This window comes from Notamacropus eugenii, chromosome 3, assembly GCF_028372415.1.
Source record: "Notamacropus eugenii isolate mMacEug1 chromosome 3, mMacEug1.pri_v2, whole genome shotgun sequence".
NCBI classification, from domain to species: domain Eukaryota; kingdom Metazoa; phylum Chordata; class Mammalia; order Diprotodontia; family Macropodidae; genus Notamacropus; species Notamacropus eugenii.
This window is the reverse complement of record NC_092874.1, coordinates 43,237,989-43,251,510: the sequence shown is the minus strand read 5'-3', so window position 1 is coordinate 43,251,510 and position 13,522 is coordinate 43,237,989. Positions and strand designations below refer to the sequence as shown.

At 37.6% G+C, this 13,522-nt stretch overlaps 1 protein-coding gene across 1 annotated transcript in view; it reads right to left on the bottom strand.

The window, feature by feature from the left end:
* Positions 1-13,522, bottom strand: part of CDCP1 (CUB domain containing protein 1) — an 86,074-nt gene that overhangs the window by 2,902 nt on the left and 69,650 nt on the right. The window contains exon 8 of the mRNA XM_072651397.1: positions 2,154-2,241. Coding sequence (XP_072507498.1) covers positions 2,154-2,241 — 88 coding nt within the window. The remainder of the gene's footprint in view (positions 1-2,153; positions 2,242-13,522) is intronic.

The window sequence follows — 13,522 nt, the reverse complement described above, 5'->3', positions numbered from 1 at the left end:
CCAACACTGGAAGAAAGCTGCACCCTTGACATTATGAGAGCCATCCAGAAGAGGAAATTAACTTTTAAGCCCATCAGTAACTGAAATGACTGAAATTATCTGCAGTGAACACAATGGATCAGAGGCTGTAGGAGTTATTTCTTCATTTACCCTGGGCTGACTCCTTGTCCTTTACAGAGGCAGAATAAACCATTCCATTTAGCTATTAACATTGCCCTTTAGACCAGAATGAACTCTTCCAAAAGCCTCAGAATCAGTGTTATGGTAGGTAGTTGTTTATTCTTTCTTTAAGTTCTAGACCAAGTCCATCTCAGACACAGGTAAGGGCTTTAATGCAGACCAGCCACACAGATAGGACATCGATAACAAAACTGAGTGAGCTATATTCATAAATAATTAGTTGCTAACTTTACAAGCTTTTGGGTCTGGAAAGAACTCATTGTACTTTTCCTCCCATCACACTTGGTTTCGACCTCTTTTAGGACTCTCTATTCCTCTGCTGTCCATTCTAGCTATGGCTCTGTTATCCTTCTCACCACATTTTTTCCAATTAATAAACATTTATTTTCTTTCCGTTCTCTCTCCACTGGATTAGGACATCCTAGTAGATAGTGACTGAGTCCTAACTCATCTTCACATGCCTCCTCCCTAACATGTTGTGTGTAATAGGTACTCAATAACTATTTGTGAATTTTAATCAAAGCACACCACCAGGCCAAACATGATCTATGCCAGGTTAAATAGCATGGTATAGTGGCAAAAGCAATAGTCTTGGAATCAGAGGACCTGAATTCAAATCCTGACTGATGCTTGCAACCTGTGTAACCCTAAGCAAACCATTTCACTTGGTACAGAACCATAGATTTTGAAATAGGAGGAGCAAAAGAGACTAGTGCAGGGGTGGGGAACCAGGAGGCTTGAGGTCTGGACTAGTGTGACCAGCCTTCTCGTTACACAGATGAGGAATTTGAGACCCATAGAAATTGTTATTTGCCCAGAGTCACAAAGTTGGTAAGTGCCTGTGGTGGAACTTGAACTCAGGTCTTCCTGACTCCAAATCTAGAATTCTACCCACTAACTTCAGGTTGCCTCTCTGGGTCTGTGTTTCCTCATCTATGAAATGACAGGGTTGGACTGGATAGACATCAAGGTCCATTATAGCTTTAAATCTTTGATCTTTTGAATCTTAACATTTTTAGAATATTAACTTAATATCATTTTTCCAGATCAGACATGAACATTCTGTATACTGCAGGGGACAGAAGTCTACAGAGGAAAGCCATCATAAAAATAATAATGAAAAAAACCAGTTCCCTTAAATGGGTTGTTTCACACCCACCCACATTTTACTAAGGGAGAAAATTCCACTGGGATTCTTGTTGTCCATTTTCACATTACAGTTGGGTTTTTTCGGGACAGTTTTCACCCCAGATTAGTCATTTCAGTTGTTTATTAGGGTCACAACATCAGTTTTCAAGAAATTGTCTTTTAGATTCCTGGAAGGACAAATCATCCTAAAGAAATGGACTTTGCTTCCTGTTTTGGGCTCACATAGAAATCTGAATTTACATGATCTGGCTCCATTGAACATTTTTTTTAGGCTTAAGCTATTTTTTCTCTCTCACAAAAGGAAAAGCCATCATTTTGGGGGAGTGGGAGGCTAAGACTGACTCAGTCAATTGTGTCTTCCTTTCTCTGATCAAAATCAGTGACCTAAAAGAATTTTAGGCTTGAGGGCTCAATAAAGTGAGCAGTTAACAGCTGTTCAAGGGTCAGAGTATTTGTTAATACCAAAGGAATGGGCTAGCGTCAAAGTCAAGGTCCAAGGCAAAATGTACACTTTGAAACAACTTTGTGAAGACTGCAAAGAACATATTCTGATTTATTCATAACTAATAATGGTGCGTGGGACCCCAAATCCCCAGGCAATCTACCAGCTAGTTTTTGAGGAAAATGGTGAAACCTGTTCTTTTAGCATCCTTTTCCCCACTTACCTCTACAGGCTCCACTTGGCAGCCTTCACTCCTACTCTCTAGTTTTCAGTTTGATTTTTGGTAGGGAAGGATAACAGAAGAATACTAGTGAAAATTGGGTTGGGCAACTCAAAGGAATCTCAAGCTAAGCAAAGTAACTGGTTGAGAAATTGAACCTACCTCTTTTTAGCATAACAAATGAGGAGCCCCAGAGCAAAGAGCAGTGTAGCTCCACCGCCCACAGCAGCAAGGATGATCACTGTCATGTCTGTCACCAGAGACAAAAGGGAAACCGAGACACATAATCAGTGGATTAGACCAGAGTTGGATTGTTACTATGGTATGTGCATACTTACCACATCCACTCCAAAAAAGAGATGGATGCCTGGGGCATCCTAGATACTACATCCCCACCCACAGTGGAATGTCTTGAACAGGAAGGCAGCAGAGAAGCATTAGGAAAGCAAGAAGTGAGGCTCAAAAGTGAAGAAGGGGTTGTGAGAGAGATGTCCATTTTGTGTAACTGAATAAAGAGAAATGAGAAGAAATCACAGAGGAAAGTCATGCACTAAACTGAAACTTAAGAGGTTTTTTTTTTCATTTACCAATCCAGCAAGCATTTATCACATAACTGCTATATGCTAGACACTGTTAAAATGCTGGAGAAAAAAGAAAACAAAAAGTGAATGTTAGATTAAAAAAAACAAATGAGAGAAAGAAGCAAATGAACTCAGAAGCTAATCTGGTGGTATAAAGGGACTCTTACTCATTTTGGTTTGTCATACTATCTGTGGAACCATAGCAAAGTTCCTTTCCTTCCTGGCCTCAGTTTCCTCACCTATAAAATGAAGGTGCTGGACTAGATCAGGGTTTCTTAACCTTTTTTGTGTCATGGACCCCTTTGGGAGTCTAGTGAGGTCTATGGATTGTTTCTCAGGGTAATATTTTTAAATGAAAAAAATGAAACACATAGGAATACAAAGAAAACCAGTTCTATTAAAATGCAGTTATTTAAATATTTTTAAAAGCAGGTTCATGGACCTCAGGTTCAGAACCTATAGACTAGAACCAGATGAATACCCCCTAAAGTCTCTCCTAACTCTCAAAATCCTGTGATCCCAATCATTTAAACTCTTTGAACTTTAATTTTCTCTTCTATAGAATGAGGGGGGTTGAAGTGAACAAAAAAAATTTTATTAAGTATTTACTACATGCCAGGCACTGTGCTAAGCACTAGGGGTACAAGTACAAGGAAACAAGACAGGCCTTGTCTTGATAAACCCCAAGATTCTTTTCATCTGTAAGATTCTATGATTTTCTTTGGCATATTCTTGACTGCTTGATCTATGGAACCCATGATGGCTCATGAGGTCAGTCCAAGCCTGGACAAGCTCAGTTACGTATTTAATGGTTTTTTTCATTGATTCTAGAACTTTGTGCTACTGTTTGATAATGTTTAATATAAAATTTTGGAATAATCTCTTTGTTCTCTCTGAAGTAAACTCAGAGAATGCCTCTTCCTATGTCAGCAAAAGCCAGCCAAAGCTGACTCTGCATTCCTTGGAGACCTTTAACCTATGACATATCTTGAATAATGGGTCTTTCCTTTGTATCTTATTATCTATAGACACATACTATGTTATGACATATCTTGAATAATGGTAAAGAAAATATAGACATCTTAGGTCATAATTTCTATTGAACATTGTTTGCCCTTTCCTGCATCAGTTATCGTTTGGGGCAGGAAGCCTGCCACTTACTAGTGGTGGGATTTCCTTACCACCTGGGACATATGTTTACCCAGCTTGGAATCTCAAGACTTGACTGACATTGCTTTGTTAATTGTCTTGTCTTACTGAATTTATGATTTGCTTAGTTAAGAGAGTTTCCTCCTCATGGCAAAATGTATATAAGCCAGAGGATTTCTGCACTGGGTAGCCAGAACATTTCTGGCTCCATAATGCATTATGTAACTGTTTTCTTTATGGGGAATTGATCAATTAATTAATTAAATCATAAAATGTATGCATTTAGCCTATGCCTTTTCTTGTCAAAGTTTTCAGGTCAACAGTTATGGCGCCCAAACGTGGATTGGAACTGTGGAACCGAATGGACATTTCCTCATCTCGCCAACGCCAGGACTCCGGCGCCAATAGGAACTATTTTTCCTAGAGTCCTGGACCTTGACGGGGTCGGGGTAAGTCCTTCCATTCCCAGCTTCCAAAGAACTCTCACTTTAAATTCCCTTTAAAGAAAACTCTGGGGATGTTACCGTTTTCTTTAGTGGGGAATTGATTAAATTCCCTATTAAAGGAAACTCTGGGGACCGGAGACCAAGTCGCGTTAAATCGCTCTGTATTACTTAGGTCTCCTCTGGCGATCGATCTCAGGAAACTTAGTACAGGTATTGCTAGCACTAGTGTCAATCAACTAAAGATAGCCCTAAATTATGTTGGCCACCACAGGGCTCTTTTGGACCGGTCAAAGTTATTTTATCTTACACCCAAATTAAGAAAGGCCAACAAAACAACTAGCCAGCAGCGAGAATGTTTCATTCTGGGCTTGCTGAATTGGCTGAACGAGAACAAAAGACAGGTAGCCTCTTCCCTGTAGGGCTGGGAGCTGCTTCAGCACCTAGCCGTGACCTGGCAAAAATCCTTTCTTCCTCAAGGGCTCCAGTCTGTCCTTCCCTTCACTCCCTCCGTCCTATTCCTCACCCCTTTCCTCCCTCCCCTTCCCCTTGAAGGCCTCTGATCTGGGGAAACTGATAGCACCTAGATGCAATCTTTCCCCATCGCCTTCCCCTAACTTAGACCTGAGGAAGGCAGCCTCTGTTCAAGCCTGCCTCTGTTGCCTCCCTCCTCCCCATTCCCCCTCCCCGCTTTCCCGTAAGGGCTCTGGTCCTGAAGAGGACAGTTACAATCCACCTAAGAACTAGAGGCCTGAACCTATTCCCATGGGGCCTGTTCCTTTAAGACAGTCAGAAACTTTGGGGCACCAAGGCTCCCCACCCAATGACCGCAGGGGTGCTCTGAGCAAAGGCTGCAGGATTCCCCTTTATTATCAGACCTTGGATTCTTGCAGCATCCTTTCCTCAGAATGATAATAGCCAATTCATGATGGGGATTTTTAGCAAGCTTCTAATTGCCTTCTCTCTCTGGGTTGTTTTTTTGTGAGCTACGTTTGTATTTGTCCCGTTGTCAGTTTGTCTGTTGGTGTATGTCCCTGTCTGTATCATGTGTGCTGTGAATGAGTGTGTTATCTTGTAAGATTTAAATGCAAGCAGCCGGACTTCAGTGGCTGCAGCTAGGGAAATAAACAAACAAAACTTTGAGACTTTTCCTTGTCATTCTGGTCTGGCCAACCTGGAATTACAATGGAAAGTTAGATCATCTTAGGGAAAATCATTTTAGCAGATTTGTATGTTGTGAAATTAATCAGAAATATTTCGGGAACTGATCATTTGAAATTACTCCTAAGATTGTGAATAGCCCACCTTTCTAGGTAAAGCTTGGAAATGTCCTAGACATTCCTCCTACACTGTCCCAGCAGCTGTATATCGCCTTAGGGGCTCAGTAAATTCTGCTGCTTTGGGGGGGATTGGTAAACGTGGAAGAATCAGGCCTGTAGCGAGCATTCTCTAAACTCTGCCTGCGAAAATCACCACTGGGACATCATTTTCTCTACTCTTGGTAAGCTTCACTTCTCTATTCAATTGCAAAAAAAAAGTATTTTATCTCTGTTTGACCCATTTTCTGATTTGTAAAAATAATTATGCTTGTTGTTATGGGATCAAAATGATAAAATGATTGTAAAATGCTTAACGTAATGACTGGTATATGTTGCATACAACATTATTATCTCTAATGTAATTGTTAACTTTGAAGTGGTTTTAATTGCTAAAAGTAATAAGATCAATAATTTCTGGAAATGCAAATTATACCATCTGTAGTTATTGTTGTGTTAAAACTATTTCTAGGATTGTATTTCTGAATTTCTCTTAGATTGTGAAAATTGAGTGACCACTGTAATCTAGAAATAGTGTTAGAACAATTTTTGATTTGAGTTTTGTTGAAATTGAGAGATGTTGGGAAAGTTGTGTAACATCAGTTATGTTGCTTTGTCACTCCTGCTAACTTTGTCTTGTAGTGTTTTGTAATGGCCATTTAGAAAACAAGGTATTTTCACCCTTGTCTGTTAAAAAAGTTAAAGCTAAAGAATTTGGCTATCTTCTATGAAGTTGTAGGATTGTTAACTAAGTTATTTGGAATTACTGTTTTAATACTGAAATCTAAAATTGTTAAGTGATTCCTGTGTATGGAAAGGAGGGAATGGAGTGAAAATTAGATTCCCTCTGCCCATTCAGAACAGTCCCACAATGGAGTGAAAACTTTCTTTAAATTCCTTCTGCTCATTCAGAACAGTCCTCCCATTCCTGTTGGTTAATGAAATTTCTAAACAATGAATATTACTTGCTCAGAAGTTGTAATAGATAGAGAGAATTTTTAATAATTGGTTTTTACATCAGGACAAGTTTTAAATCTGAGAAGGAAAGATGTTAAATGGAATCCCTTATGTGTGTGTGTCCTGGTAAATCTTTATTGTTTATTGTAACTCCAAGAGAGTGGAAATAACTGTTATCTGACTCTAAGTTGTGATTAGTGAAACTTGCTGTTTAAGGTAAAAGGCATTTGGGACCGTAACTATTTTTGGTTTTGAGTTTGAATTTGGGTATAGTTGTCTGCATTAAATCAGTATCTGAGACACATGCCACAAAGGAATATTTCTCATCTGACTAAACACTGAGGGGACAATTCTAGACTCAATCTAGGATGGGTTCCCCCTGGCTCAGTTTCCCTATTGTGTTCCTTAAAAAAAAAAAAGGAATGTTTCTCACCTGTCTATTCCTGAGTCTGGCTATGAAACAGATACTGCATGATTGGAGAATTTCACTCTTATCTGAATTCAAACAGAGTAAAGGATGTTTTAACCTGTCATATTTGGTATGTCATATGTCCCTGCTTTTTCCTTCTATAGCAAATTTCTGTGGTCAATAACAAGTGACCAGCAAAACATGTGAGCCTTTTGTGCAATCTTACTGGGAAATCTAATATTATTTTTATCTGAAATTAGAACATATGCAGAAATTTATGTAAACTACTTAAGACTCACCTTAAGATGTTCCCATTGTTTAAAAGGATTTTAAAAGCAAGTGTTTTTTTTTGTGAGTCAGTCTCATATCTAAGAATACTGCAATAATTAAGAATTCAGTTTGTTATAATACTTTGGAAATTCATATTACTTAAGAACATTTTTTTTTGCAACAACTCAGCTTTAATGAATTCCAGTTTTAAAGATTTATTTTTGCTTAAGAAAAAAAAGAAAGATATCAAGCATTTTAAAAGTTTCCAACTAGTTTTCTTCATAAGAGTTTAGTGAATATCAGAGTAAATTTTGAACTGTTTTCAAAGAAGGGAAATACTTTTAGAAGAAAATGTTTTGAAAAATCATGTGTGATTCTTAGAAGGCCTACTAAAGTTTCAAAATAATATACTGTTAAATTAAGCTGTTTTGATCTGAATATGTAGTCATTCTACGGCCTAAATTAGAGTTAAGGTTTGCGTTTGAATTTATTATGTAAAATATTTAATTCCTGAAGTATCTCATTCTTCCAGAGTGAGTAGAATTAGGGAAGAATAACAACTTATGAAACAGACATAATTCCATCAAACTATAAATTTAGTCATTAACCTCTTTGTTTTGTTTAAGCTGGAATGAGATTCCAGTGCAGTTATGCTAGTAAAAAGTAATAACTTGTGAGCTATCTTGTCTTATGGTTAAAATGTAAAAGCAAGTGGAAGAATAGGATTGAGAGATTTGGAAAGATAAATTAAGTTCTGATTGAAACTATGAAAAGTAGATAAGATTTGGGAATAAATATGGGTTTTCTAAGCCCCTCTTGCTCCTAGATAGTTGTTCTGGACACTTTTGTGTCAGTTTCAGATGGTTTAAAGAGTGAGGAAGTATTTTATCTGAGGGATACCAGCCAATATTTATTTGCTATATAAGACTGGGACTGCAATTTACTATTGTTTGAAGCTCTGATTACAGGAATACTTGTCTAAGTTATCATCAAGCCAATTGACATGTGCTGCAGGCTAATGGTGGATGCTTGGAAAGGTTTTGAAGACAACCTTGGACACGGCCTAGGTAGGATCTTCCTAACTTTATTTCCCAAATGTTCTATTTCCTTTCTGAAAAAGGAAATTCCCCACCTGATCACCTCTAAGCCCTGCTTTCAGCACCTGGTAACCTCATGATTACGTGTCAGATAATGGCTTATTCCTGGAATCAACCAGAACTAAGGAAATCCTTTCCTTCTGTTAATATTGTCCCTCTCTTTTTCTTTTATAGCAAATCTTTGTAATTGAGAAGTTCTGTAAGTACAACTAAGTCTATCAAATAATAAATGGATATTGGAGCATCTCTGAGTTATTATAATGGGGTGCAGGAATGAATAGCTTACAACTTTAACCTATATTCCTGGCCAAATAAATAAATATAATATAGAGATAATATCGAGGAATTGATTAGGCAAAGTAATAAGAGCAAATTTTGAGGAAAAGTAACAGGATCAGACTGATTCCTCTAAGAATTATATACAGGAGTATATGATTGGCTTCTAAAATTTATCATGCTTTTGATAATAAGATCTCAAATCTGGATTTTTGCACAAGATTGTATAAGATAGTAGTAAAAGTAAGTGAAATTATTTCTTCTTCATTAAAATATCTGTCCAATAAGTTAAAAGTCAGATGAGTTCATTACATAGTTGAACCCTCACATTTTAAAAGATTCTTATTCCAGGTACAAGATTTAGGTAAAGATAGAAACAGTAAATAATGTGAACTGAAATTTTCTGAAATTTCAAAAGTGGAGAACAAATTTTAAGTAACTGTACTAATTTATGTTGTCAGAAGTATCTGGGAACTTCTAGATTTGAACCAGAAAGGCAGAATTTTCTTTTTGAACTGTCCCAAGAATAAAACCTATTGTCAAAGAAAAGATATCTAGGTATCAGATAACTACATGAGAAATCTGGGATTCAAAAAGTTTTGTTTAAATGAAAATTAAGAATGCATTACTGGGATACAAGGAACTTAATGTTAATTAACATTAAAATAATAATTGCATTGATTTGTATGATTCATGTTTAATTTTCTTGTTTATATTGGTGACATGTAAATCTCCCTTTTAAAACTAGTCTATTGTGAGCCATCTAAGTTTTAATCTGTACCTGACAATGTAAAAATGCAATTTGTGAACTGTAAAAAAACTTCACTGTGTTGTTTGAACCTAGCCCTGCATGGCTAGGAAACTGAACTATTGCTAAGTGTCTTTAGCCATGTTAACTATGTTGTATTGTTTCATTTCAATTATCAAATCATGTTTTCTGGGAGACCCTGTCAAGTTTTCTGTATAGACTCTTGGATCCATCTATCACCTCCATTGCTCCTGCTCCTGAGTGAATCGTGCCCTCCAATTTTGAAAAGGCCTGAAGAAGATGCCATCAGACATAGACAACTTTCCCAAGAGTCTGGACCAGACTTGAATGAAGAGTAAACTCTCACACTACTGGTTATTTAGAGGTTTTTATCATATCTTTGTTGGTCTACAGGCGAAGCCTTCGGCTTGCCTTTGACCAAAAGGAGGGAATGATAATGTTTAATATAAAATTTTGGAATAATCTCTTTGTTCTCTCTGAAGTAAACTCAGAGAATGCCTCTTCCTATGTCAGCAAAAGCCAGCCAAAGCTGACTCTGCATTCCTTGGAGACCTTTAACCTATGACATATCTTGAATAATGGGTCTTTCCTTTGTATCTTATTATCTATAGACACATACTATGTTATGACATATCTTGAATAATGGTAAAGAAAATATGGACATCTTAGGTCATAATTTCTATTGAACATTGTTTGCCCTTTCCTGCATCAGTTATCGTTTGGGGCAGGAAGCCTGCCACTTACTAGTGGTGGGATTTCCTTACCACCTGGGACATATGTTTACCCAGCTTGGAATCTCAAGACTTGACTGACATTGCTTTGTTAATTGTCTTGTCTTACTGAATTTATGATTTGCTTAGTTAAGAGAGTTTCCTCCTCATGGCAAAATGTATATAAGCCAGAGGATTTCTGCACTGGGTAGCCAGAACATTTCTGGCTCCATAATGCATTATGTAACTGTTTTCTTTATGGGGAATTGATCAATTAATTAATTAAATCATAAAATGTATGCATTTAGCCTATGCCTTTTCTTGTCAAAGTTTTCAGGTCAACATGTTGAACCCTGTTTTCCGTTGTAATTGCAAAATATCAAAGTGCTGACATTCTTTCCTTTCCATTTCTACTCTAACTAATCCAGACCCTTATTACCTCTTGTGCAACAGTTCCCTAACTGGTGTTCCCACATTTAGCCTCACCCCTTTTAATTCATTCTCTATGCCTCTGCCAGATTAATCATCCTAATAACCAGTTTCAATCATGTCACACCTGCGCCTTAAGAACCTTCAGTGGCTTCTCATTGCCTGATGAGCTCAGGTTCTTAGCCTGCATCTTTACTTGTAATGATCCGAAGAGTAACATATACAAAGAGCTTGGCAAACATTAAAGAGATAACTCTCTTCAGTGACCTTCAAGGCACTTTTCTAGTCTTATTTTTTACTGTTCTCCTACAGATGTCCTGCACCTCAGCCAAAATGGACATATTCTCTTATTTTCTGAATACAAACTAAATTCACTTTCCCTCTTAGATGATTTTGTTCTTTGTGTAGAATGCTCCCTTCTCTCATAATCTCTTATGATTGAAATTCCATTTGTTTTTCAAGTCCCATCTTATATTTTGCCTCCATCAAAGAGTAAGTATCTTTTGATATCCCTCCATATGCCACCCTGGCATGAAGCACATCCTGCCTTCTCTTACAGTTTTTTGTACACTTGTTTTATTCTCTCCACTAGATCATAAGCTTAATGCCAGGGACTGTACCTCATGCATTCCTATATAGCTGGCAGGTTCTAAGCACATAGGAGGCAATCAATCAATATTTATTGAATGTATAGGATCACAGATATTGAGTTGTAAGGAGCCTGAGAGGTCATCTTGTCCAGTCCCTTCATGTTATAGATTGAGAAACGGAAGCTTCTAGTAAAGTGACTTGCTTAAGGTCAGACAGCTAATTAAGTGGCACAACCAAGGAGTCAAATTCAGGTCTTCTGATGCCAAATGTTGAGCTCTTTCCATTGTACATAATGTTTTCCTACCCCCACCTTCAGCAGAATGCAATCACCTTGAAAGGAAAGACTGTCATATTTCTGTGTCTGTATCTCACAGTGTTTGACATTTCATAAATGGTCAGCATTTCAAAAATCCTTGTTAATTATGCTTTATTGTCTTCAATTGAATTGTAATGAGATTTCTCCCTCCAAATGAGGCAGATGTAGATAACTTCAAGGGTTAGTAAAAATACTCCATTCCTTCAGCTTGACCTTGAGAATATACTTCAAGCATGTTCTCCTTCCTTCATTCATGGGGAAAAATGTCTCAAATCCTAACTGTGCATCACCTAGATGTGCCTGTTGCTGAAAACCATTTGAGTGCACTGGCAGAATCTTGCTATATATAGATAGTGTTGATAAGATTTCTAGCATATTGAAATGTTATATATCTGCCACCCTTATCTTAGCACTCTGGGATTGGAGGGTTGCTTTTTTTTTCATAAGTGCCCACTGGACTAGAATTGACTTCAGACTTAATGTGGTTTTTAAACCTTTGATTTCTCAGGTCACATCGGTCTTGATGTTGAATTTCATTGTGGTTGGTCTTCTCTTTGTGAAAGATGATTTCTGGCAAAGAAAAGTGCTAAAATCCCCTAGGATTCTGGTCCTTAATGAAATGGTCACAACTTCTAGGCCAGTAAGAATACAATGGCAATTATCTATCTCTGCTGGCTCATAAGTGCTTGGCAAACATATTCATCTCCACCTGGAAATGGGCTTATGTCAAGGTGTTAATTGAGCTGCAGATGAATTTATCAGGAAGTAGAAAGACAAAGTACTAAGGGAGAATTTTGTTTGGAAAATTTTTGTTCTGAGTGAAAACACTTTTTGGGATAAAATTTCATTCTCCAAAGGAATAATTATCTCGTATGCATTTAGTGTTCCTTTATATCCACACACATAGCCATCATCCTCATTCAAGACCCCACTTCTTACCTGGATCATTACAAGAGCTTCTCAATATGTTTCTCTGCCTTTTAAACTCTCCCTTCACTAATCCACCCTGCACATAGCTGCTAAATTGGTATCCTCAAACACAAGTCTGATCATTTCACTACCCTCCTCAAGAAACTTCGGCTGCTCCATATTCCCTTTAAGATAAATTACAAACTCTTTAAGTTTGGCACATAAAGTAATATTTTCACAATCTGGCTTTAGCTTATTTTTCCAGGCTAATCAGTGCTCTTATGCACTATATCTTTAAGCCAAAATGGCTGACTTGATCATTCTCCATGCATGACATCCCGCCTCCTGTTTCTGGGCCTTTGTAAAGCTGTCCCCACATAACTATAATGTTTTCCTCCTCACCTCTACCTCTAAGAATGTTTAGCTTTCCTCAAAGTTCAGCCCAAATACCTCTTCCTACAAGATGACTTTCCTTGTACGTCTGGTTGCTAGGGAGGAAGACAGGGAGGGCTTTTTATGTTATTTATTAATTTGTATGTTACTTACTATGTTATTTTGTTTTCTTATTTATTATAATTTGCATGTTACTTATTAATTTATCTGTGTATGTGTAATTTCCCTCAGTAGAATGTAAGCCCTTTAAGGACAGGGACTGTTTCAGTTTGTATCTGTTTCCCCAGCGTTTGGCATAATGCTTTCCACACAGGAGCTAAACAGACCCTCAGTTATCCATATCTTATCATATATGCATGTCTAGGTCTTAAACCTAGTCTTCCTGACACCATGGCCAAATCTCAATATGCTATGTTACAAAGTCTCATGAATTTATTGTGGAAATAGTAATATTTCTCTGGTCCAAATCTTCTAATGGCATGAACCAAACACCTACTATGTGCTAGGCACTGGGAATACCAAGATAGAGGTAAAATAGTCCCTGCTCTCAGGAAGCTTACATTCTAGTGTTTTCTTTGCACAAAGATTTCACATTTAGAAGAACTGTAGTTAATGCTTGTAGAGGGTTAGCATCCCCTAATGTAGAGACCAATGCCAATGTAGAGGCCACACATCAACCAACTTAGATTAAAACAACAACAACAACGTTGAGAAGATGGAAGCAAGGCCAGGTAATAAAAGATAAATAGTAGTGCATGGTGTGTTGCTGCTAAAATACCATCCAGAATGCAAAAGCTCAGAATAAGCTGAGGCTAGCAAAGGAAGCTAACAAGGGTAACAGAAATGCTCTTTAAAAATCTATGTTGGGAGCAAAAGGAGGAGGATCAAAGAAGGGATGGGACCATGACAGCTGACA